This window comes from Dromiciops gliroides, chromosome 2 (genome assembly GCF_019393635.1).
Source record: "Dromiciops gliroides isolate mDroGli1 chromosome 2, mDroGli1.pri, whole genome shotgun sequence".
In the NCBI taxonomy this organism is placed as follows: Eukaryota; Metazoa; Chordata; class Mammalia; order Microbiotheria; family Microbiotheriidae; genus Dromiciops; species Dromiciops gliroides.
In genome coordinates this window covers 658,473,092-658,499,095 of record NC_057862.1, presented here as the reverse complement: position 1 = coordinate 658,499,095, position 26,004 = coordinate 658,473,092, and the positions used below count along the sequence as shown (strand labels likewise).

The window sequence follows — 26,004 nt, the reverse complement described above, 5'->3', positions numbered from 1 at the left end:
GACATTGCTTCCATTTCTTCTCTCTCTATTTGCCAGGAAGTGTTCGTGATCTTAGGGCTCAAGTTTACATAAAGTATTTACACTCTCCTCTTTCACCCTCCTCAAGAGGCTTCTTAATTCCTTTTCACTTTCTGCCATCATAGAGGTATTATTTGCATATTTTGCCAGATCTTTTGTAATATGTTGATTAGCTTTCCTGATTTTTTTCTCTTCTTCTTTATTCAAAAAATCTTGGTTATATGACATTTGAAAAATTGAAGAGACATAATTTCTGGGTAATTTAATCATTTTATTAATAATGTCAGTATGTTTATTAATAAAAAGATGGCCATTTGGCTATCTCTTAAACCAAAGACCCCTCATGATGGTAGGCTCACAGTTTATATGCTCTTGGAAGAGTAAGCATTCCTGAGGGTGGCAATCAACTCTGATTGGTTAACAATTAATGAGGAAATAAATATTACAATGAGAGGCTGGGCTATCTTATAATGAGGGTCCTGGGGTACATGAATTGGAACACTCAAATATTGGTCAAAGAGATTTATCAATTTCCATATCACTTGTCTAACAAAAGGGAGAATCAACATTTTCTCAGACCTGCCTGAGTAAACACAATGAGCAGGAATGTACCCATTAGCCCAAACTTAGAATTTCTTTCACCATCTTGGATTAGGGCTCAGCCATCCTGGCTGGGTAAGTCTTTTAGAAATATTTCCCACACTGGTGGATTTCTGGATGAGGAAATAGAAAAGAGGAAAACCCTTGGTTTTAATTCAATAATCAGTTATTAATACAAGAGAGAAATAATCATTTCAGTTATATTGATCAATCAACAAGTCAATAAACATTCCTCAAGTGCCTACTACATGTCAGATACTATAAGTAATCACTGAGATAAAAATATGGGAAGGCTCGCTGGAAAAAGGATACGGGGAAATTAAAGTGATTTAAAAACAAATGCTATCAATAGAAATTCATTTGAAAAATAACTAAAACCCAGCAAAAAAATTAAATTTCAAAAAAAGAAAAATAACTAAAACTCTTTGTGAATGAAGACAATTAATGGACATATCTTAGTCAAAACTACCAAGGACTTGACTGGGTGTGCATTTGTCTTGCTTATATGACATTGGGCTTGGATAGTACAGCATATTGGTTTACTCGGGGCAGGAAGCTGTTCCTTCTATAGGGAGTGTACACTATTGACCTTATGTCAGCAGGATGCATTCTTGAATTATTTTTCCAACAGTGGGAGAAATTCACATTGGGCCATTCTCCTCAAACCCCACCACTATTGCCTATATGCTCTTAAAAAACATGCCAATCTAATCCAACAAAAAATTATTAAATGCCTATGTGCAAGACATAATTCAAGGCACTGAAGATAAAAGGGAGGAAAACCAGTCCCTGACTTCAAGAAATTTACATGCTACTAGGGGAGATACTCTATCTAAACAGATAAATATATACATATATGTGTGTATATATGTATGTATATGTGTGTATGTGTGTATATATGTATATATATGCACACACACAAACACATTCATATGTGTGTGTATATACACACAAGGTTTTCTAACGAGGTGGTTTAGGAAGATTATTTTGTTAGAGGATGAAGAGGGGAGAGACTAGAAGCCAGGAATCCAATTAGGAGGATATTGCACCTATATGAGAGGTGATAAGGGCTGGAATGAGGAGTGGTGTTGGTTGTGTAAGTGGTGAGATAGGGATGGATACAAGAGAAGTGGAGGTAGAATGAATAAGACTTGGGCAAAGGATTAGACAGGTGGGGTAAGTGAGAGAGCGAGAGAGAGCGAGAGAGAGCAAGAGAGAGCAAGAGCAAGCGAGCAAGAAAGAGAGAGAGAGAGAGAGAGAGAGAGAGAGAGAGAGAGAGAGAGAGAGATCGAGGATGTCTCTGAGTTTGTGAATCTTGGGTGACTAGAAGGATGGAGGTCCCCTCGACAGAAATAGGGAAATTTGGAGAAGGGATTTAGGGACAAACATAATAAGTTATTTTCTGGTTGAGTTTGAGATGTCTACTGGACATCTGGGTGAAGCTGTTCAGTAGGCAGTGACTAATACAGAAGTGGGGCAAAAGAAAGATTAGGTTCACATATATAAATGTGGGAATCATAAAATGTATAGGCTTACAGGGCAGCTAGGTATCACAGTGAAAAGCACACTGGCCCTGGAGTCAGGATGACCTGATTTCAAATCCAGCCTCTGCCATATACTAGCTGTGTGACCCTGAGCATGTCACTTAACCCCAACTGCTTGCCCCCCAAACTCAAAAATATATAGGTATAGGGGGCAGCTAGGTGGCACAGTGGATAGAGCACTGGCCTTGGAGTCAGGAGGACCTGAGTTCAAATTTGGCCTCAGACATTTAACACTTACTAGCCCTGTGACCCTGGGCAAGTCACTTAACCCCAATTGCCTCACTAAAAAATATATATATGGGCATATATATATATAGGCATATATATATATGGGCATATATATATATATATATAGGTATATATATATATAGGCATAGAGATGATAATTGAATGAGGTAATGAGAAGGAGAGCAAGCCCAGGACCGAGCCTTGGGGGATATCCATAGAGGGCAGATTATTGATGAAAATCAGGTAAAGAAGACTGAGAAGGATCAGTGAGATAGGCAAGAGAAGAATTTGGAGATAACTTCATTGCTAAAATTCAGGGAGAAAAGAGTATCCAGGAGAAGGGAGCAGTCAATAATATCAAATGCTGCCAAGATGTCAAGAAGGGTGTTGATTTTAACCATGAAGAGAGAGCTGGGAGCATTGAGGGAGCAGTTTCAATTGAGTGGTGAGGTTAGGAACCAGTCAACAAGGGGTTGAAAAGTGAGTAGGAGGAGGAGAGGAAGGGGAGGCATCGAGTGTAGGCAGCTTTTTCTAGAAGTAATAATAGCTGACATTTATCTAGAACTTTAAAGTTTGCAAAGCTCACCTTACATGCATTATAACATTTGAGCCTCAGAAAAGCCCTATGGTGTAAGTGATTCAGGTATTTTTAGCCGTCTTTTACAGATGAAGAAACTGAGGCTTGGACTTACCCGTGGTCTACTAGTAAGCAGGAGAGACAGAATCTGAATCTTCTTGCTCCAAGTCTGGTGTCCTTTCCATTCTACTAACCTGCCACTGTTTAGTCTGTGACAGAGATGCTGTTTGTACCTGTGCCACAATACTGCTTATTCACCTCTGACACTTAGTAAGTATCCCTTACAAAGAGACCCTGGGGGGGGGGCAGCTAGGTGGCACAATGAATAGAGCACCGGCCCTGGAGTCAGGAGTACCTGAGTTCAAATCCAGCCTCAGACACAACACTTACTAGCTGTGTGACCCTAGGCAAGTCACTTAACCCCAATTGCCTCACTAAAAAAACAAAAAAACAAAAACCCAAAAAAAGAGATCCTGGGCAAGTCACTTAACCTGTCTCAGCCTCACTTTCCTCATCTGTTAAGTGGGAGAAATAAAGGACCCATCTCACTGGGGTTTTGTGAAATGACATGTAAAGTGCTTTGCAGGTCAAATAAGGATTATTGGTAGTGGTGGTGGTGGTGGTGATGACAATAATGATAATGTAGTATTTGGTGCCCCAAGAACTTGCAACCAATTGAGTCACTTCTTGAATCCATCCATTGCCTTTTTTGAGTGCTTGATTAAGTCTGACCTATTTATTACCATTTTTAATACACTGTAACTATGATAATCTGGCAACATAAAAGACATATTTAAGAAAAAAAATTCCTAGCAGTATAGCAGGTGAGAGAAGACAACTCTCCCCTCTACACTCAAAGAAGATGAGAGAATAACTCTCGCTCCCATGGATATAGTCCACCAAGGCTTACTCTAATCTAGAAGAATTAACCATTTTTTCTTTCCTGCTATTTAAAGGGAAGTGACCTATGGGAAGTTAACTTAATCATATATGACTATAGCATGACCCATCTGAAGTGGTTTTCCAGAAGCGTAGTAGGAAGGAAAAGGAAGAGGGAAGGACATAGTTGATGTTGGCCAGGAAAGCATGATGCTAGCGGATGGGGACACAAGAAGATGTTCTCAAGCAGATACCATCTGGATAGAGAATCTATCCAACTTCCATTTGGATATCTGAACTGGACAGAGAAGACATAACTCATAAAATGGGGAGGGAGGGGAAGCATCATTACACCCAACCTAGCGGTCAGAGGAGCAGAAGGTACAGTGGATTTGAAGTCAGAAGCTCCAAGTGCAAATCCCAAAATGCAACCTGTATGACCTTGGCAAAGTTATTTAACTCTCTTGGGTCTCAGTTTTTTTTTTTTCATCTGAAAAATGAGGGATGTGGATGCTATCTTCTTTCAAGTCCCTTCCATCTCTAAACCCTATCTTCCTGTGATCCTTTGAGTGGTCTAGATAAGCATGGGCTACACGAGTTCAAAGCAGAAGGTGGCCACAGCATCTTTTATTTGTCCTGTCCAGTCTGCTCATTTTACAGATGAGGAAACTGAGGCTCAGAAAAGTTAAAATTACTTTCCCAAGGTCATACGGTTATGTGAGTAGCGGAATAGGGATTCGAGCCCAGGTCTCCTGACTGCAAATTCACTGTACTGTCCACTGTGGCATAGTACCAAAGAAAGGGCCATTGGGAAGGCCAGAGATGTGTAACTGCAGCTAGATAGGGTGGCTCTAGGGGTGGTACCAGTTCTCACTAGGTTCACAGGACGGACTAGATGGAAATCCTTGTTCGTTCATAATCCTAGATTTCCACTCATGTGAACACATCCCCTACTGATACATCTGCTGTTTCAGCAGACTCCATGGGCATAGATTGAGAGCTGAAAGGGAACTTGGGAATCATCTAATCTAACCTCCTCCTTATACAAATGAAGAAACTAAGGCACAGAGATCATAAAGACAGTGAACAATAGAGCTCATTAGAGCTTGAACCCAAGGCCTCCTACAACAAATTTGGTGCTCCTTCCATTACACAGAGTGTTTAATGAGTTGGGGTTAGCCAAAACCAGTCCAGTACCTGTGACAAGCCCTCTGGTGATGATGGATTCTAAAACTAGAATGAACCTTAAAGACCATTGATTTCCACCTTTGATCACATCATTGATCAAAAGCTCTAATGTTCCTATATCTGATTATAACTTCCTATCATTCCTTCCTTTCCTATTAACTCACCCTTATTAAACCTGTTCTTTGGCTTGATGAAGACTGCCAATAGTACTCGTGTAGGCTATTACCCCTTCACATTCTTCTGTTCCTAATCTCTGCCCTACAGTTCACTAGTTCAATTCCACTCTGTCCATTTTAGTAACCTTCACCCCCTCCTTCTATCCATGCGTAGCCCTTGACAAACACCAGCCCTGCATCTCAGCATCCACCTCCCCCACTGCTACTCACATGCTGCTGAACAGAACAGAAGGAAGATCCTCGATGGTGTCACTGGCTCATTCCAAATTTATGCTCTTCAACTTCCACTGGGCCCTCTCCGAAGCCAGGCAATCCTTTCATTCCTCCCCAATCGATGCCCATTCTCACTCCCCAGAGAAATAATCCCAAACCTTCTCTTCTTAAGCCTCCATTGCCTTCCTCCTATTCCCATTGTCTCAGCTGAGGACCTCACTTCTTCACCAAGAAAATCAGGGCCATATTCCTTGAGCTCCCTCTCATCCCTTTCTCTTCACTTCTTTTCGTTCATTTAATTTTATTTCCAGCTTCAAATTTTTTTCCTTTTTCCCACCCCTCCGTTAAGAAGGCAAAAAATAGGGGGCAGCTAGGTGGCACAGTGGATAAAGCACCAGCCCTGGATTCAGGAGGACCTGAGTTCAAATCTGGCCTCAGACACTTGACACTAGCTGTGCGACCCTGGGCAAGTCACTTAACCCTCATTGGGCCCCCCCACACACACACACACACATACACACACACACAAAGGCCAAAAATAGAAAAACCCTTCTCTTCATCTCAAAACAGCTTCACATCATTACCACACTCTTCCTTTCCCCCAGTCTCAGTGACGAGGTGGCCCTTCTCCATGCCTATATCCTTTCTACATATACTCTTCTACATATACTCCATTTTATCCAGTACATTTCCCCTCAATCATTCTCTGTCTCTGTCTTTATCTGTCTCTTTCTCCCTCTCCTCTCTTTCTGTCTCTGTCTCCCTCCATCTCTCCTCCACTCTCTTCCTCTATATTTCTCTGTCTCTGTTTCTCTATCATAATCACTATACTGGTTCCTTCCCTCTAGCCTTTAAATATGCCCAAATCTCCCCCATTTAAAAACAAACACACACACACACACACACACACACACACACAAATTCCTTTCCAGTGCACCAAGTAACCTCCTTGACCTGCCCAAGATCACACAGGGAGTGAGGAAGCCTAGATGAGAATTCAGATCTGCTGACTCCCCGTTCAGTGCTTCTAGCAGGCTGACTTTCCATAGTGAGGGAGACGGGTGTGCAATGTTTAGAACAAACTCAGTCTTTATCAGTCTTTTTAGCCAGACCCTGTATGCTTGACAGGCATCTTCCTCCCCCAACCCCCTACCTGCACCTCCTTGGACATGCCTCTCCTTTATTAAAGTAAATATTATTATTGATCATAGTAACAATGCTGCCTTACCTTGGCTAGGTCCAGCGGTATCTATATCCATAAAGCCCAAAACCCTGCAAAGCAGGAGAGGAGGAGGAATATTATATTTGATGAGTGAGACGACTGAGACAGAGAAATGAAGTGATTCACACAAAGTCACAGAGCTAGCTGTAGCATATCTGGGGCCTTGACTCCAAGTCTTGGGTTCTTCCGGAAAGGGGTCTGAGCCCGAGTCCGCAGGGCACCCACTCAGCACTGGTGGAGGAAAGCAAGGGCAAGAGTCCCACCCTAGCACATCCTCTCCTTTCCACCACCCAGCCTTGGCTGGCTATTACCCCTACGACTTTGGCTGCAGTGGGGGGGCTCGAGGGGCTCCCTTAACTAGCCAACCCTTCCAGGCTCGCACCTGTCCCACACCCCCTTCTCAGACTTTAGGTGTCTCTTCAGCCTGGAACTAGTGACCTTATTTTCAATGAGACTGGGATGGGGAAGGGGGCTTTGATGAAAGGGCGGGACTAAGTGTCTTTACAAAAGCATGACCAAACTCCAAGGGGTTTAGGGCCATGACCAAACCCCCAAATGTAACTTACTATTTCTCAGTTTACGGAGTTACTTCTATCATTTTTTTTTTAAAAAAGACAAATCCTCTAACCATCCCAACTCCCTTCCCTTAAGTTGGGCCACTTAAAAGATGCTTATTAAAACCTAACAAATGGGCTAAAGGTTTTGTGGAATGACTGTAGCATTTAGGCATTTCCTTCCCTGGGCTCTGATTTCTTCATCTATGAAATACAGGAGCTTTTGGGATCCAAGATATACTCACAACTAACAGATGCGAGTGTGTGTTTATGACCAAAAGTCATTCCGAAATAGCTAGGTGGCCAGAGGATACGAACAAACAACTCTCAAAGGAATTTCAAACTATTCACAACCACGTGACACAATGTTCCGAATCACTAATAATAGGAGAAAGCGAGAGGGAGACAACCCTGAGATTTCACCTCACACCCTGCAAAATGGCAAAGATGACCAAAAAATAGAAATAGTAAATGTTGGAGGGGTTATGGGAAGATCATCACATTCGTTCATTGTTGGTGGAACTGTGAATCAGTACAATCATTTTGGAAAGCAATTTGGAATTATGGAAACAAAGTGACTAACATATCCATAACCTTGACCCAGAGGTCTTCAATAAGAAGAACGTTCCTATATACACCAACAGATTGAGAGCAGTACTTCTTGTGACAGCAAAAAATTAGAAACAAAATACATGCCCATCAATTGGGGAATGGCTCAACAAATTGTGGTTACATGAATGTCATGGGGTATTACTGTGCTTTAAGAAATGAATTATGATGGGAGGGGGCAGCTAGGTGGCGCAGTGGATAAAGCACTGGTTCTAGATTCAGGAGGACCTGAGTCCAAATCTGGCCTCAGACACTTGACACTTACTAGCTGTATGATCCTGGGCTAGTCACTTAACCCTCATTGCCCAGCAAAAAAAAAAATAAGAAAGGAAGGAAGGAAGGAAGGAAGGAAGGAAGGAAGGAAGGAAGGAAGGAAGGAAGGAAGGAAGGAAGGAAAGAAGGAAGGAAGGAAAGAAGGGAGGGAAGGAGGGAGGAAGGAAGGAAGGAAGAAATATAGAGAAGCAAGGAAAGCTTGACGTGAAGTAATGCAGAAAGAAGTAAACAAAGCCAAGAAAACAACATATACAATGATTACAGCATTGTAAAAGGAAAGAATTAGACAATCAAGAGTAAATGTCAGGGCAGCTAGGTGGCGCAGTGGATAAAGCACCTGCCCTGGATTCAGGAGTACCTGAATTCAAATCTGGCCTCAGATACTTGACACTTACTAGCTGTGTGACCCTGAACAAGTCACTTAACCCCTATTGCCCAGCAAAAAAAAAAAAAAAAAAGAGTAAATGTCATGGAACTGCAAACAAGCTTGGCCCCATAGAAGAGATATGAGAGAATAGCCCCACCTCTCTCCTTTGCAGAAATGGGAGGTCCATAGGTGTGGTACATTGTATATATTATCAGATTATTTCATATATTGATTTTTTTTCCCTCTTCTTTAATAGGATTGTTCTCTGGGAAGGAAGATACTGGAAGAAATTCTGGTGACATAAAAAACAAAAGATATCAATAATTTTTTTAAATGTGAGAGTTAGATTAGATGATCTGTGACATGCTCTCTAGCTCATATAATACTCAGCCTCAGTTTCCCCAACTTGTCCATAGTTGCTTAGTATAACAAAGATAATAGCTTTTTTTTTTCAATATGTAAAGGGAGGTAGCATGGAAGAGAGACTAGATTTATTTGCTTGATTCCAGAAGGAAGAACTAGGAAGCAACCAGAGGAAGGTAGAAAGAAGGCTTGATGTCAGGGAAGACTTCCTAACTATGAGAGCCATTTACAAGTGTGATATAAGCTCATGGACTTGCCCTTCCTGCAGATCTTCAGGCAAGGGATGGGTTGACCACCAGTTAGAGATATTTCAGAGAGGATTCTCATTCAGATAGCGACTGAACTCGATGGCCTCTTGGATTCCTGGTTCTGAGTTAAAAAGGAATAAACAGAGGCAGCTAGGTGGTGCAGTGCATGTGCAGTGCATAGAGCACCAGCCCTGGATTCAGGAGGACTTGAGTTCAAATGTGACCTCAGACACTTGACACTTACTAGTTATGTGACCCTAGGAAAGTCACTTAACCCCAATTGCCTCACCAAAAAAAAAAAAAAAGGAATAAACAATCAAAGAAAATACCTTTGTTCTGTGTCTCTTTTCAGATCTACATGGAATTCCATTCTCTTCTCTCTCCCTTATATAGTTATAGTCAAGGTGTTTATTGTTTTGGTTCTGCAGAGTTTACCTTGCATTGCTTCATACAGGTTTTCATATATTTCCATATATGATTCATATTAATTTTTTTTCTGGGGCAATGAGGGTTAAGTAACTTGCCCAGGATCACACAGCTAGTAAGAGTCAAGTGTCTGAGGCCGGATTTGAACTCAGGTCCTCCTGACTCCAGGGCTGGTGCTCTATCTACTGCACCACCTAGCTGCCCTCAATTCATATTCATTTTTAACAGCACCTTAATATTTCAGTGAGGCCACTGGGTGGCCCTGGAGTCGTTTCTATACCAAGAATTCCCTCAAACCTGATGAAATCACACATCCACAGCAAAAAAATCTATTCCATCACTGTATCATCATTTATTCAACCACTCTCCAAATTGTTAGACCCCATTAGTTATTTGCATTTGTGAGATATGCTCAAATAAACAACTGTGAATATTTGGGGGGGGTAGGGGGCAATGAGGGTTAAGTGACTTGCCCAGGGTCACACACAGCTACTAAGTGTCTGAGGCTGGATCTGAACTCAGGTCCTCCTGAATCCAGGGCCAGTGCTTTATCCACTGCGCCACCTAGCTGCCTCAACTGTGAATATTTTTTATTCGGATAGGTCTCTTTGTTTTCTTTAGGCTTTGGGGATAAAGTCCTAGCTCTATATGGTCAAGGGTATAATCAGTTTTGTGACTCTTGTTAGGTATTGCTATGTTGTTCATCAAAAAAGTTTGCTTCTCCACTGCTGGTGAAGTTGTGAACTGATCCAGCCATTCTGGAGAACAATTTGGAACTATGTCCAAAGGGCTATAGAACTGTGCATACCTTTGATCCACCAGTACCACTGCTAGGTTTATATCCGGAAGACATCTCCAAAAAGAGAAAAAAGACCTACTTGAACAAAAATATTTATAGGAGCTCTTTTTGTGGTGGCTAAGAATTGGACATCAAAGGAATGCCCATCAATTGGGAAATGGCTAGACAAGCTGTGGTATATAATGGTGATGGAATATTATTGTGCTATAAGAAATGACAAGCAGGATTATTTCAAAAAGGCCTGGAAAGACTTAAGTGGACTGATGTATAGTGAAATGAGCAGAACCAGGAGAACATTGTACGCAGTGACAGCAATATTGTTCAATGAAGAACTGTAAATGACCAATATTTTCAGCAATACAATGATATAAGACAATCCCAAAGGACTAATGATGAAGCATACTATCTACCTCCAAAGAAAGAACTGATATTGATTGAACACAGACTGAAGCATGCTATTTGTCACTCTTTCATCCATTTTTTTTTTATTCAAGTTTTCTTATAAAAAATGATTAACATGGTAATGTTTTACATAACTGCACATGCATAACCCATATCTGATTGCTTACCACCTCGGGGAAGGGGAGGGGGAGGGGAGGGAGGGAAGAAGGGATAGAAGTTGGAACTCAAAACTTTAAATAAAAATGTTTATTTAAAAAAATAGTTTGGGGTTAGCAAAGTAGTGCAGTGGATAGAGCACCAGCCCTGCAGTCAGGAGGACCTGAGTTCAAATCTGGCCTCAGACACTTGACACTTACCAGCTGTGTGACCCTGGGCAAGTCACTTAACCCCAACTGCCACACAAACACTATATATATATATATGGAGAGAGAGAGAGAGAGAGAGAGAGTGTGTGTGTGTGTGTGTGTGTGTGTGTGTGTGTGTGTGTGTGTGTGTGTGTTTGGTCCTCCAAGGTTTTCTTGAATTCTGGTGCTTCCTTAATTACAGACAACATTTTTATAATATTTCAGCACTTAACATACATCATCTCATTTTATCTTCACAACAACCTCAAGGACAACATGTATTATCTCTATATTACAGCAGAAGAGACTGGGCTTGCACAAGGTTTACTAACTTGCCCATAATCACACCAGAATTGTTACAGAGGGGATTTGAGTGAACCCAGGTATCTCCTGACTCAGGATCTAGGGCCCTCACCATTATATCCCATGGCCTCTGTGATAAATAGTGAAACGTTATATTAATGGGAACTGTTATTCTAGAGTCATCCTTGAGCCATGAGTCAGCCAACAAGCCTACTATGCACCAGGCATTGTGCTAACTGCTGGGGTTATACAAAGAAAGGTACGAAAACCTGATGCCTGCTCTCTAGGAGCCCACAGTCTAATGTTGGGGAAAGGGGGAGAACAAAATGCTAGAAGAACCAGGCTTGTCAATTGATGCATTTTTTCCATATGACTATAGATAGCTTTGATTTCTTCTTTTGAAAATTGTCTGTTCATATCCTTTGACCATTTATGAACTGGGAAATGATTTGTACACTTATAAATTTGACTCTTTCATAAACATATACACACACAGACATATAAGAAATAAGGCCTGTATCAGAGACAACTTGCTGTAAAAACTGTTTCACAGCTTCCTGATTTCCTTCTAATCTTGGTTGCATTGGTTTTGTTTGTGCAACATTTAAAAAATATAATCAAAATCATCCATTTTACATCCCACGATACTTTCTATCTCTTGTTTGGTCATAAATTCTTCCCCTATCCATAGGTCAGGCAGGTAGATTATTTCATGTCTCACCCTTTATGTCTATATCATGTACTCATTTTGATCTTACCTTGGTATATGGTGTGAGCTGTTGGTTTATACGTAGTTTCTGCCAAACCGCTTTCCAGTTTTCCCAGGTGGTTTTTTGTTTTGTTTTGTTTTGTTTTGTTTTTTGCCAAATAGTGAATTCTTATCCCAACAGCTTGGATCTTTGGGTTTATCAAACACTAGATTGTTATAGTCATTTACTACTATGTGTTGTATAGGGTTTATCAAACACTAGATTGTTATAGTCATTTACTACTATGTGTTGTATACTTAATCTATTCCAGTAATCCACCACTCTATTTAGCCGTACCAGATTAAATAACACATTAAAAAATATAAAGTTATTGATGCAATACAACTGCATCTGGTAACATTTAGGCCTGCTATCTTTTTTTCCTTCTTCTTCTTTTCCTAAACAATTCTGCACTTGGCAAAAGATGAACGAAGAAGAGCTCAGGGTCCTAAGGCCTCCACTGAGCCCAGTGAACCTCTGCGGATTGATTGCTTTAGTCTTGGAGGAATCGATTATTCCCAGAGGCAGATAGATTGCTCTTGCCTGGCTCGTCACTTGCGCCGGGCTGGTCGAGAAGCGGGAGTTTCAAGGGGTTGGGGTGTCTCCGCCGACAGCGCGGACACTCCGCTCCCTCCCCGTCCACCTCCGAACTCGCTGGGTGTTGTCGCGCTGTCTGGGTAGAAGCGGAGAAGCTGCCGCCATGTCCGAGGCCTATTTCCCGGTGGAGTCGGGGGCTCTGGGGCCCGAGGAGAACTTCCTGTCTCTCGACGATATTCTGATGTCCCACGAGAAATTGCCGGCCCGCACTGAGACGGTCCTGCCCCGCCTAGGATCCTTATTTTTGGAGCGCAGCAGCGGCGGAGATAGCGACCCCGGCGTCCCTGAGGTAACGCCCCCGATCTCCGTACGGCAAAGACTACAATTCCCGGCAGACTGAGCGGCGCCATGTGGTAACTGAGCTTCCTGCCTTTATACCGCACTGAATGCTGGGGATTGTAGTCAAGGGCGGAGTGCAAAGGAAAGTTTTGCGCATGCCTGGTGAATGAGAAGCGCGCGGCTTTTGCTACGCATGCGTACAATCGGGTCTTGACTCCCTTACCTCCTGCCCGGTTGCTTAACGTCCAGGCTCTTACCCACGCCCGAGGCTCTGGGGCGTAAATTTGTATTTTACTAAAGCTGGGGTTCTTCTTGTCGTTATTCAGCCCTTACGATTGTGCCTGACTCTTCGTGGCCCCATTTGGGATTTTATTAGCAAAGATACAGGAGTGATTTGCCATTTACTTCTCCAGCCCATTTGACAGATGAGGAAACTGAGGCAAACGGGGTCAAGCGACTTATTCAGGGTCACACTGCTAGGGAGTGACTTAGTTCAACGCAGGACTTTCTTTCAAAAGATCCCAGGGGATGGGGGCAGCTATGTGGCACAGTGGATAAAGCACTGGCCCTGGATTCAGGAGGACCTGAGTTCAAATGTGGCCTCAGACATTAGCCGTGTGACCCCAGCAAGTCACCTCATCGCTGTTTGCCTCCTTTCCTCTACTGTAAAATGGGGTCCCATCCAAGCTGTGAAGGTCAAAGGGATAATTGTGTTTGTGCCTACCTAGCATTATATAAATGTTACATTACTATTAAACTAGGCAAATGTTGTCTTTACACCCAGACCTGCCCTTCCCCGGAACCTCCTTTTGTCTCTGGAGAACCCCACCATCCCACTGTCCCCCAGGTTTGCAACCCTGGGATCATCTGCAGCCTTTCCCTCCCTTTTACTGCTGTCCCTGTCAGTCCTGTCACTTTGCCTCTCCTGGGTCTCTCCTGATACCACAACTGGCCCAGTCTAGGGCTCCACCATTCTGTCTTGGAATGTTTCAGTGACCTCCTAAGTGGCCTCTCTGGTCCAGTCTCTAGGTCCTCCTCCTGTCGGCAGCCTTACTGGGGAATAGCTGCATTTCCTGGTGTCTGCTCTCATCAGCCCATGCGCCCAAAGCAGTGCTTCTCTCTCTTCTCCTCTTGTCCCCAGTAACCTTTTAGAAGCACGCAGTCTTTTCTGTCCTTCCCTTGCCTCACCAACCTGAACTCATTCTGAGCATCCGCTCTCTCCTTATCCTCTGTTACCTGCCTTCGCTTCCATCTTTTGTACCAATGAGAGCCCTTGGCATCCCTGTGCCTTTAGACAGCTCCCTCCCTTCTTCCTCATTGGAATTGGTTCTCTTTGTGGCTTGTTAGGAAGTGTTTTGTGGATTGTCCTTCTTTCTTTTTAACCTCCCTGTCACTTTCCAATGACATCACTACTGCCAGAAACAAGTAAGTCCGAGCAAGACACTGGCTATGTCTGAAGATGTATGCCTTGTTACACGCCTCCTGTCCATCTCTGTCAACAGGCGGGAAGCGTCCTTCATCGAGCGATGCCCTGATGAGAGTTATGTCTTTTTTCCCCTTCACATTATTGTGATCACTGTAAATAACTATCCTGGTTCTGGTTACTTTACTTTGTGTAATTTCATATGGGGCTTCCTAAGTTTCTCTGAACTCTTCATTTTTGCCATTTTTTATGCCCTGATGTTCTTCCATTACAACTGTCTACCACAGTTTGTTCAATCATTCCCCAGCGGATGAGAAAACCCACTTTCCTTCCAGTTCCTGACTATTGAAAAAATGTGCTCCTGTGTGTGTGTATGTATACCTGCATGTATGTATGGGTATGTATGGGTATGTGTATATGTATGTGTGTATATATACCTACATATATTCCCAATTTCCCTTTCTCTTTGACTCCCTGGAGCACACACCTAGGAGCAGTCTCCCTCTTCAAAGTCTGTTCCACCCTCATTCAGAATTCCCTCTCTGTCTTTTGCTGTGGTGTCCTGCTGCTTTCCCCCCACAGACCGAAGCTCTGGTTGGGTCGCTGATTTGAAGTCTGAGGCCACAGAATTGCTATTTTCAGGCCCTCGAGGGATCAATTCTCCAGATATCTGAAGAGGAAGAGGATGCCACATGAATGTAAAAAATGCTAGACCTGACTGCCAAAACTGTGATCACCAAATATCCTTCCCCACTAACCGGCTCACGCACCTCCTCTCTCCTCTCTGCCTCCTTGAGAGAGCCTCCTTGATGAAATTACAAGAAGGGCATAGACTGTCAGCTGACCGTGTCTTTACAAGCACACAATTAACTGAAAGGCGCCAAGAATGCACTGGGCTTTGATTTAGCAGAGCACAGCGCCACCCTCAGGATGACTCCACAAGGTATCATCCGCCGTGCAGATGTTTAAGAAATGAAAAGTTCTCTGGTCGCCAGAACAACTGATATCCCTCTGTCCTGTGCTTCATTGAGAGGGGTCAAAGAAGGCGGTAAAGGTGTTTGCCACTGTCCTGGATAGCCTTCATCACAGAGTTTGGAAAAGGGATTCCCTACAGAGAGCAAGGCCCTCCCAGTGCTCCTGCTTACAGATGAGGCACCGAAACATGGCAGGGCCTCCAAAATCATTGAAAACCCCGTGCCCAGACAGTCAACACATTTGTGAGGTGCACCAGGCTCATGGCAAAAACATGGTTCCTGGCCTCATAGAGCTTACACTCTAATGGGAGGGAAGGCATGCCAAAGACTGACCATGCAAGATGAGTACCGTGTGAATGGAGGATAATGTTGGAAGGAAGGCACAAGCAAGAAAAACAAAGTGGATGAATAGTGCCTCTTATCCAGATGATGGCATTCAGTGAGATGAATATTCCAGGGACCTGGTCTCTCAGTAATGTACCTTACACAGATACAGGGGGATCTTTAGTGCCAGTTTAATCTTACTAAAGCTTAAAAGTCTACTAAGACTTTAGGGACTCTCTCCAAATGTACTGTTGAGAGACGATGAACTAGATAAATAACTGAGGAGGAAGAAGAAAGTTGGGTTGTATTTGGGAAATTGTGCAGTGCTTCTAATGACCCCAAGCTGGCCCTGAAGCCAGAACCCATCTTTTACTAATAGTAATGCTGCAGAGGAAGTAGGATTGTAGCTCACCACAAAGGCAATGGGGAGCTATGGGGGCACAGATGGTGTGAGGCTCACTACACTACCTCTGATGAATTCCTTCTTTAAAAGTAGACTAAAGGGGGCAACTAGGTGGTGCAGTGAATAAAGCACTGGCCCTGGATTCAAGAGGACCTGAGTTCAAATCTGACCTCAGACACTTGACACTTACTAGCTGTGTAACCCTGGGCAAGTCACTTAACCCTCATTGCCCCAGAAAAAAAATGTAGACTAAAGAGCGTCCTCAAAGAGATCTATAACCAGAGAAGGACAGGGGCTCATCGTGGCAACCGAAACTAATGTCAGTCAACAAGTGCTTATGAAGCACCTACTGTGTGCAGGGCCCTGTGCTAAGCACTGGTGACACAGTGGCAACCAGACCCAGTCTGCCTTTCTGGGAGCTTACACATCATTAGTGCAGAGTACGCCTGAATACAACCAGAATAAGTAAATGCAGAATAAATACAATACAAAAGGTAGCTTAACCCAAGATCTAGTGCCGGAGGGCCCGGGCTGTCTGGAAGGAAGATCGAGGAAGGCCTGCAGAAGGTGACATTTGGGCAGTGTCTTAAAGGAAGACATGGCTCTGTGAGGCTGATGTGAGGAGCAAGTCCATTCGGGGCATGGGAAGCCTGGAGCTGGAGAGGCAATGCCACACATGGGAGCAGAGAGAGGAGTGTCCAATGAGAGAAGAGTGGTGTCGGGGCCATGCTCTGAAGGGCTTTCAGAGCCAAGACGATGGGCCCCTGGAGTTAATCGAGTGAGGAAGTAAAATGGCAGTGGTCTGCATTCAAGGACAATTGCTTTGGCAGCTGCATGGAAAAGTGGGGAGAGACATGAGGCAGGGACTGGTCCAGGCCAGTGTGGAGCAGGGTCAGCTGCAGGGGTGGCCATGTGAGGGCAGAGAATAAGCTGGGCATGAAAGATGCTACGGAGGAAGAAGCTGTCAGGCTTACCCCCTGCCTAGATGTGTGGGGTGAGAGAGAAAGTCAGGGAGAGAATAAGTTCTGTTTGAGACTCGTTGAACTTGGGTCATCTTTGGGACGTTCCTTAGACCGGAGCTCAGGATTGAGACCCAGGCTGGCTCTGGGAGTCATCTGCCTAGAGATGATGTGGTGGGATTGCTAAGAGAAAGAGTGTTACGGGAGAAGAAGCGGGCCCAGGGCCCGACCGTTGGGTGCACTCACAGTTAGGGGTCACTATGTGGGTGATTAGCCAGCCACAGAGACAGAAGAGGCAGACACAGGCAGAATCACTGAAGTGTCTGCATCACAAAAGGCTGGAGGGGAAAGAGAGGGGGGTCAGCCACCTCAGATCAGGCCAGCAGAAGAGGAGGAGGAGGAGGAGGACTGGGAAAAGACCATCGGTAACTTTGGAAGATCCACTTTTAGTGAAGTGATGAGGTTAGAAGCCAGATTGTAAAGGGTCAAGTGAGTGAGGTGAAGATGTGAAGGCACCCTTTTTCTAATTTAGCTGAGAAATGCAGGTGAGATGTAGAATAACTGAGAGCATGATAGCAAAGGGTTATTTTATTTTTGTTTTTTATTTTTTAAAAACAGTGACGGGGCGGGGGTGGGGGGTGGGGCAGCTAGGTGGCACAGTGGATAAAGCACCGGCCCTGGATTCAGGAGGACCTGAGTTCAAATCTGGCTTCAGACACTTGACACTTACTAGCTGTGTGACCCTGTACAAGTCACCTAACTCTCATTGCCCCACTCAAAAAACAAACAAAAAAACCAATAAGGAGACTTTGGTGTATTTGAAGGCAGTAGGGAAGGGAGCAGTATCTATGGAGAGACTGAAGATTCAAGAGAGGGGATGAGTGAGAGAGAGGTTTGCTGGAGAAAATGTGAGGGGATGTGGTCAGAAACACGTATAAGAACACAGAAGACCTGTGGGCAGCCTAGCTGCTTCACTGGCACTGATCTTGTGTGAAGAAACCTCAGGGAAGGCCCCCTCTCTAGCCCTTTGGGTGGAAGGAATCCCTGTGGTTCATTTAGGGAAGGCTGTGAACAAGAGTCACCAAGAGTTGGAAGGTCTGGGTTTCACTGTGTGCTGCTGGAGGGCACATCAGAGAATTCAAAGATCCCTTAAAGTATAAGGTATTAGCTGATATTTGATGTGCATCAATATAGTTACTTAATATAATATGAAAGGGGTTCCGTTTAGTTCAAGGAATAAATACAAGTCAACTCTCTTTTTTAAGTGGGTGGGAGGTTGTACAGTCAAACTGATGGAGGAAAAACCCCACTCCATGGGACTTGTCAGCTTAAGGGAAATGATAGGCAATTGGTTTTTTGTTTTTGTTTTTTTTTTAGGCAATGGGGGTTAAGTGACTTGCCCATGGTCACACAGCTAGTAAGTGTCAAGTGTCTGAGGCCGGATTTGAACTCAGGTACTCCTGAATCCAGGGCCAGTGCTTTAACCCCTGCGCCACCTAGCTGCCCCCTAATGATAGGCAATTGGGAGCCAAACACCCTGCTCGGGTTTTTAACATTTGCACTACTTATTGAACACTGTCAGAAAGCACTGTGGCAACACTGTGATTGGCTCCAACGACGGACTCACTTGAGAGACTGGATTTATGTTGAAACTTTCCTTTCTGCTCAAGTTTTGTTTTGAGCCTATTCCAGTAGATTTCTCGATTTTCTTTGTCTGGTTTGTTGTGCAAATGATTTCAGCCCCCGCAGTTACTTTTCATAAAAAAAATCCTCTGCTGACAGCAGTCATTCAGTGACAGAGGCTGAACTTACCTGATGGTTTGCTTCTCTTTTATGTCCCGCACATTTTGTATTTGACTCGTCTTTGCCTCTGTGTTCTTATCCAGGGCTCCAAATTGGAAATCCCTCTGTGGCTGGCAAAGGGGCTTTATGACAACAAAAGGAGGATCCTTTCCGTGGAGCTCCCCAAGATTTATAAGGAGGGGTGGAGGACAGTGTTCAGCGCTGATGCCAACGTGGTTGACCTCCACAAAATGGGCCCCCACTACTATGCCTTTGGCTCTCAGCTCCTGCATTTTGACAGTCCAGAGAACACAGATGTGTCTCAGACTCTCTTACAGGCAAGTAACTGGGATGAAGTCTTGGAGATGCCGGGTTTCTGCTGGTCCCTTTGCTGCAGAAGGATGAGAAGGCTGTAAGAATAGTCAGGAAGCAAGGGAACATTCTTACTCTGAAAACCATAAAACTTATACTGATCCCTGTTCCAAATTAGACTGCATTCTGACTGTACCGAGAAACCTTGCTTGTCTGCTGTTGCTGTCTTTGCCTTCCAAGAGCTGGGAGGAAAAGCAGGGAGCCGCAGAACGGAGGGGAAGGGGGCAGCAAGTCCCAGGGGGCTGTGTTTAGTCCAGACCCGGCAGCCGAAAGGTGGCCTGTCTGAGGACCTCGGTAGAAGCAGACCGGCTTCTTTCCTTCTCCCATCATCCTCCCTGTTTTCTGGACAGACTAAAACCCCCAGCATCCAGCCTTGCTATTAAGCATAGTGTGTTGATAGTTTGGGATACTTACTGTTAATCCTTCATCTGTCATCTAACCAGCCAACTTCCCACTTGCTTCTTGGGACCAAAGCAGCCCAAAGCTTTTATTCCCTTTATGACTTGGGATGAGCAGTTGGCTAGACACACATTTGTTCTGGAGCACTGTGCTGACATCACCAGACAGACTGATGGATAAACAAAGATGTTTTGTCTGACAAGGTGTTACCATCTATAAATTGATGATGCTGTTTTCAGCTGCTGATAGTACAAGTGGCTCTGTTTGATGAACGCAGAAAGCATTAGTGCATAGAAATTGGAAAGAAAAAACCATAGCAATGGGGAAAAGTCAAGCTTAGGAAACTGCTTCTCAGTGAAGAAGATTCTTGTTTCTATGTCTTTAGGGATTGGCTTCTTAATTGGATTTTTCCCAGTGAGTTTTCTGTCTCCATTGATTTTTTAAATTGCTTTATCTTACCTCCAGTAGCCACTGTCAGCAGGGATATATGATAACTACATAGGAGAAGAAAAAGAAACCCAGGCTTTTTATTTCTCATTGAAAGCCCCCCATCTATAAAATTAGGGGGTTGGACTAGATGATATCCAGCTAACTGACAAACATGTATTAAAGGAGGCTGCTAGGAGTCCCCAGGCACTGGGGACCCAAAGGCAGAAATAAAACCATCCCTGCCCTCAACGGGCTTCCTCTTTACTTGAGTGTACCCTATGTAAGCAGAGGCAGCTGGCGGGGAGGGGGATGCGGTGCAGTGGACGCAGCACTGGCTAAGAGAGTTTAGATCTGCCTGGAAATCTTGGGCAGGTGGTTGGGTCTCAGCCTCAGTTTCCTCATCATCAGAATAAAGATGGTAAGAGGCCTGCCTCATGGGGTGGTTGTGCAGATCGAATGATACCAAAGTAAAACACTCTGCACACCTTGTTGTTAACACTGGCTATTATTCGGGACAGAATAAATCCGGGATAGCTTAGGGAGAAGGGCACCTGCAGTCGGGGGGGAGCAGACGTGGCTTTGTGGTGCTCCCCTGGAGTCTTAAAGAAAAAATGAGGATTCCCTGAGGCTGCAGTGAGGAGGGGATGTATTTCTGGACAGTACAAAGGCATGGAGTTGAGGGGGAGGGGAGAGAAGAGAGGGAGAGGGAGGGGAGGGGGGAGGGATCAGGAGGGATAGAGAGGGGGAAGGGAGGGAGGGGAAAGGAAGGAGGGGGGAGAGGGAGGGAGGGGAAAGGAAGGAGAGGGGAGAGGGAAGGAGGGGAAAGAGGAAGGAGACTGGGGGGAGAGGGAAGGAGGGGAGAGGGAAGGAGGGGAAAGAGGAAGGAGACTGGGGGGAGAGGGAGGGATAGAGAGGGGGAAGGGAGGGAGGGGAAAGGAAGGAGCAGGGAGAGGGAAGGAGGGAGAGAGGAAGGGGGAGGGGAGGAGAGCAGTACTGAACCTGGGGAGGGGAAGAAGAGAAGGTAGGTAGTTTGGGAGCAGGTTGTTAAGGGGAGCAGCAGAATTTGCATCTTAGCCTCGAGGTAATAGGAGGCCAAGAGAGTTTATTCAGTGAAATCCTGCTGTGGCCTGCTCTGCATTTGAGGAAGAATGCCACTATGACAGCTGTTTGAAGGATGGTGTTTACAGACCTCAAGAGCTGCAGGGATAGAGTCTAGAATGTCACTTAACTTGGATATGGGATAAGATCTTTATTTTCACTAACCTCTAACTGACAGTTGGCATTTCCTTCAGTTATTTAAAAACATTCTCATGATAAGGACTCTGTAGACTTCAGCAGCTTGCCAAAAGGGTCCGTGAAACAGAAAAGGTTGAGGACCCCTCAGATGGGGGAGGAGAGATTAGAAGCAAAGGGACCAATGAGGAAGTTATAATGGTCCAAAGCAGGATTGTGACTAGTAACAGCTGCAAACATGCCAGTATTTTACAGCTGATTGCAGGAAGCAAGGCGGTGCAGCAGGTAAGAGCCCTGGGCCTGGAGTCAGGAAGACCCGAGTTAAGATCCTACACAGATACTAATAGTTAACTTCCATTGACTCATAATAGCTCCTACCTCTTAGGTTTGTTTGTAAAGTGCTTAGCACAGTGCCTGACACATAGTTGGGACTATGTACAAACTACCAGTTATTATCGATTGGCTTTGAGAGGGGAGAGTCTGGGATAATACTGAAGTTATAAACCTTGGACACCAAAAGGATAGGCCAGAAATAAGGATGTTCAGAAGAGATGTAGGCTTGGAAGGAAAAGACTGTGAGTTCTGTTTTGGTCTTGTTGAGTTTGAGATGTCACTGGGTCATCTAGTCTTTTTTTTTTTTTTGAGGGGCAATGGGGGTTAAGTGACTTGCCCAGGGTCACACAGCTAGTAAGTGTCAAGTGTCTAAGGCTGGATTTGAACTCAGGTCGTCCTGAATCCAGGGCCAGTGCTTTATCCACTGCGCCGCCTAGCTGCCCTGGGTCATCTAGTCTTGATGGGTCGATAGGCAGTTGGTGGCATGGGACAAGAACTCAGGAGAGAGGCTGGGACTGGATACATGGATCTAGTGGTCATCTGAGTAGAGATGATAGTTAAATCCATAGGAACTGCTGAGGTCGCCAGGAGAGAGAATAGAGAAGAGGACCCAGAGTCTGGGTACCTCCCATTTAAGGAACCAGCCAAGAAGGAGACCCAGGAAAGAGGGATCGTAACAAGAAGGTGAGAGTGGTCAGCAGGGTCAGATGCTACAGAGGGGCCAAGTTACAAAGGTTCCTCCTACTAGCTCAGATCCCCTAACAAGATAGCAGCAAAGGCAAGGTTAGATCCCAAAGCTTAAGTTTTGCTCTCAAGGACAAAAGCAGAATCTGAGACGAATTCAATCCCATATATTTCTAATTGAACATTTTGTGTAGGTGACTCTTGATCATTAGCTCAGCAATCACAGCTGAACTAAACGGTGTAACGATTGGAATGACGCCACCTGCTGGAGACTTACTGTAGGAAAGCTCCACCATGAGGAGAAGCCTCTGAGGGCAAGGCCATGCGGCTTTTCTTTGGCATCAGGAAGTGGCGTTTGCTTGTGGGAGGAAGAGGGGGCGAGGCTGGCTCTCTCGTTCTCTTTCTCAGGACTCTGGTGGAGAGAGGAGCTAGAAATGCACTCTCCCTTTAATAGATAGATGAATCTAGGCCTTTCTCTCTCTCTTTACCAAATTCTTATTCTCCTTAATAAATGCTTAAAAGCCTAACTCTTGCTAAAGCTTATAATTTATTGGCGACCACTCGTTAGGTATTTTAGACAGACTAGCTAGAACTTTAGCCCCTTACAATGGGAACTTGGGCAGTATTCCCTTTCTCCCCCATTCCATTTGGGTGGTTTAGCACTCAGGTGAGAAGTGGAAGTGGCTTCTTTCACACTAGCCCAGGGATGACAGTGTTTCTTCCTCCCTCAGACGTTTATTGGCCGTTTTCGCCGCATCATGGACTCCTCCCAGAATGCCTACAATGAAGACACCTCAGGCCTGGTCGCCCGGCTGGACGAGCTGGAGAGGGGCTTGTTTCAGACTGGCCAGAAAGGGCTGAATGACTTTCAGTGCTGGGAGAAGGGTCAGGCTTCTCAGATCACAGCTTCCAGCCTGGTTCAGAATTACAAGAAGAGAAAATTCACTGACTTGGAAGGTTGAAGGTGTGAAGGACACCGCTGCTGCAAGGAACACCTTTAGATGTGCGCTGACTGACATGTCTCCTGGGGGAGACTGACTAACCGGGGTTCTGTTGGGAAAAGATGGGTTTTGGAAGAGGATGGGCCTTCACCACCCAGTCCGTGCACAGTCGGGACATTATCTTTCAGCTGTTTGGCAGCACAGATGTACTTGTTCCAAAATTTACAGACAGTAGCTTCACGGATGCTTGAACAAAAAGCCTTCCCAAGGAAGGCTCCCTAATGTGTCAAACTACTTACCACAGCAATCAAATTAGAATTCTAAGCACTTGTGCCTAAGGGTTTGGAATGCTTTCAAGTACCCAGGCCCAGGAGCTGCTCAGGATGGGCACCCCTATTCACGACAACCCACCACAGTTGCCTGGGGGTGATTTTCCTCCTCCTCATTTTATTAAAAGAAAGGCAGTACCACCAATCTGCTGGACTCTTCTGGCTTGGAAATTTGTCTTATTGCTTGACTATGATTTCCCTGATCATTAGCATAGTAACCGAAAAGACTAAGGGGAGAAGGAAAGAAATGAGATTGTTTTCAAATAACTATTATTTTGTGTGCCGTGAGGAGGGATTTTTCAGCTTGAATTCCGCTAACTGTAGGTATTCTGAAGAGATGCCCACATGGGCTTCTTTTTAATCCAAGGGTGTTTGAGAACACCCTCCTATTTATTCCTTTCTCTTTTAGAAAGATGTCACAGAGTCGTTTGGAATTGGCAAAATAGTTGTTAAAGGGCGTTTTCCAGGCTTTGTTACATCTGGGAGTCAAGACATATGCAACTGAGAACAAAGAGCTTTATTGAAGAAGCTTGAACACAACAAATGATAGGAGACGTGAGACCTCCGTTTTTCTCCCTTCTCATATTCCTCCCAACAAACACCTCCCTGTGAGAGCCTGTCGTTCCAGGTCATTAACTAGAAGACAGTCTGTTTTCAGCATGGAGATGAACTCCCCCTGAAGAGACTGTCAGAAGAGCCCCTCGCATTCCCCGTACACCCCAACTGAATGAGGAAGACCTGTCCTGAACATGCTAGAGTGGTACCATTGCTAGCCAGTCTTTATCCCCGAGATGAGGAAGGACCTCAGGGTTTTCCAATTTGAAAAGAAAACCTGAGCATCCTGAACCCTGGAATGAGTGCAGGTGCCCACACCACTTCTACCAGACCTTTTCACCTTCGAAAAGGTCAGTGTTTAACATTTGTAATAAGGTTGCAAACACAGCATCGTTTGCAGACTTTCCCCAACCCCAGACAAACCCCACTCCATAGCCTGTCTTTTATATTAACTCTTAGTCCCATTTAGGGGGTAAATCTTTCAAAAGGAGTCATCTAGTTGACAAATCCCAAAATGCTGCTGAAACCAAGAAGGGAATTAAGTATTTAAGTCAAATACCATGGTTGCAGAGAACTCAAGCGTGATTGCTTCATGAAACGTGTGTGTACAGGTCAGCATTCCCTATGTCAGAACATGGTGCCTGGTTCAAGGCAGAGGGGTGGGGTAGTAGTGAAGGTGTACAGTCAGGAGTACACCTGGAGGTATTTTACCCATGGGTGAGGTGGCACAAGACCAGTGGTTTCTTCACTGTCTCTGTGGCAAAGGTGCCTCTCACCCGCTGAAATCCAGCACATTTTACAAACAAGCTGAAAGTTTTCTAATTTGCCATAAGGGGAAATCAAAACTTGATGGAGTCAGTGGGAATTGGGGTTTCTGTGATGTCATTAACTTGAGGGTTCCCTGCGAGCCTCTCTCTTCCATGGGCTGACCACTCAACAGGCTGGAAAACTGATTCCTCTCAACACATTGTGAAGGTGTCTCTAGTCCTCCCTGCTCCTGCCGTGTGACCAGCCCATCTTCTATTCCCGTCATGTGGGAGAACGTTGGTAAAGCCCCCAGCACACTGCCAGCACTTAATAAATGTTGGTTCCCTCCCTGCTTCAGGGGTCGTCCTTGATCGATGATGGGTGTCGCACCTACTTACACCCTTTCCTCTACCCTCTGCTCGACTTGCATCTTTCTTTCTACAACCAGCAATGAACATTTGTTGGCCATGGTGACATTAACCAGAACAAGGAAGGCTGAAGTTTTCTGGTTTGGGGATTGTAGTTATATTTTTGGAAACTGAATAATAAAGATCTAAGTTAATGTTCTCGTGACAGTCACCACGGAGAACATCATGATGGGGGTTCATTGTAATGATGGGTTAGTCCACAAGAATAACTTGACTAGCCAAGTTAAACTCAGACCTTCCAAGTTAAACTGAGACCTTCCATATGGACAGTAGTTCAATTAAAAGCAGGAAATGAAATGATTAAGGTGGTGAGCTCAAGGCTTCAAAAAAATGCGCTGTTGTTGTTAGCTCCTGCTTTTTTCCTTCCTCATTAATGCAAACAGCTTCTCTGTAGGGAATTAAAAAGGTGTAATATGCTGGTGGGAAAGTCAATAGAGCTTTATTCACCCCAAGGTAGTGGTAGTGAATGATTAATCAAAGTGAGACACCTGCTTTTTTCTCCAAGCTTATTTAATTAAATCTTTTTGTTGGTTTTTCCACTGTTTTGCTTTTCTGCCTGGTAACTGTGGGAGGTTCCATATATTTTAAAAAAACCCAACCCCAAACTACCAACAGTCTGTAAACAAATCCAAAAGGAGTCTTCCTTTTATAAAATACATATGCTTCTGTTTGCAATCGCTCAGGTGTGTGTGTGTGTGTGTGTGTGTGTGTGTGTGTGTGTGTGTGTGTGT

General features: G+C 44.5%; 2 protein-coding genes across 2 annotated transcripts in view; one reads left to right on the top strand and one right to left on the bottom strand.

Moving 5' to 3' along the window:
* The window catches only part of PRSS54 (serine protease 54), a 135,715-nt gene extending 126,992 nt beyond the window's left edge, over positions 1-8,723 (bottom strand). The window contains exons 1-2 of the mRNA XM_043980236.1: positions 8,606-8,723; positions 6,652-6,695 (exon numbers count right to left, since the gene is read on the bottom strand). The gene's annotated coding sequence lies outside the window, so the exon portion shown is untranslated. The remainder of the gene's footprint in view (positions 1-6,651; positions 6,696-8,605) is intronic.
* Positions 8,724-12,656: 3,933 nt separating this feature from the next.
* GINS3 (GINS complex subunit 3) lies at positions 12,657-25,751 on the top strand. Its single transcript, XM_043986649.1, has 3 exons — positions 12,657-12,968; positions 18,928-19,161; positions 23,005-25,751. The coding sequence occupies exons 1-3, from the start codon at positions 12,783-12,785 to the stop codon at positions 23,233-23,235; spliced, it is 651 nt and encodes a 216-aa protein (XP_043842584.1). The 5' UTR covers positions 12,657-12,782; the 3' UTR covers positions 23,236-25,751.
* Positions 25,752-26,004: the final 253 nt, after the last annotated feature.

What these genes read in the sequence shown, in the direction of transcription:
- GINS3 (XM_043986649.1), top strand. Translation starts at nt 12,783, where the DNA reads ATGTCCGAGGCCTATTTCCCGGTGGAGTCGGGGGCTCTGGGGCCCGAG. An exon ending in GCGACCCCGGCGTCCCTGAG is followed by an intron (nt 12,969 to 18,927) that starts GTAACGCCCCCG and finishes GTTCTTATCCAG; the next exon opens with GGCTCCAAATTGGAAATCCC. An exon ending in TGTCTCAGACTCTCTTACAG is followed by an intron (nt 19,162 to 23,004) that starts GCAAGTAACTGG and finishes TTCCTCCCTCAG; the next exon opens with ACGTTTATTGGCCGTTTTCG.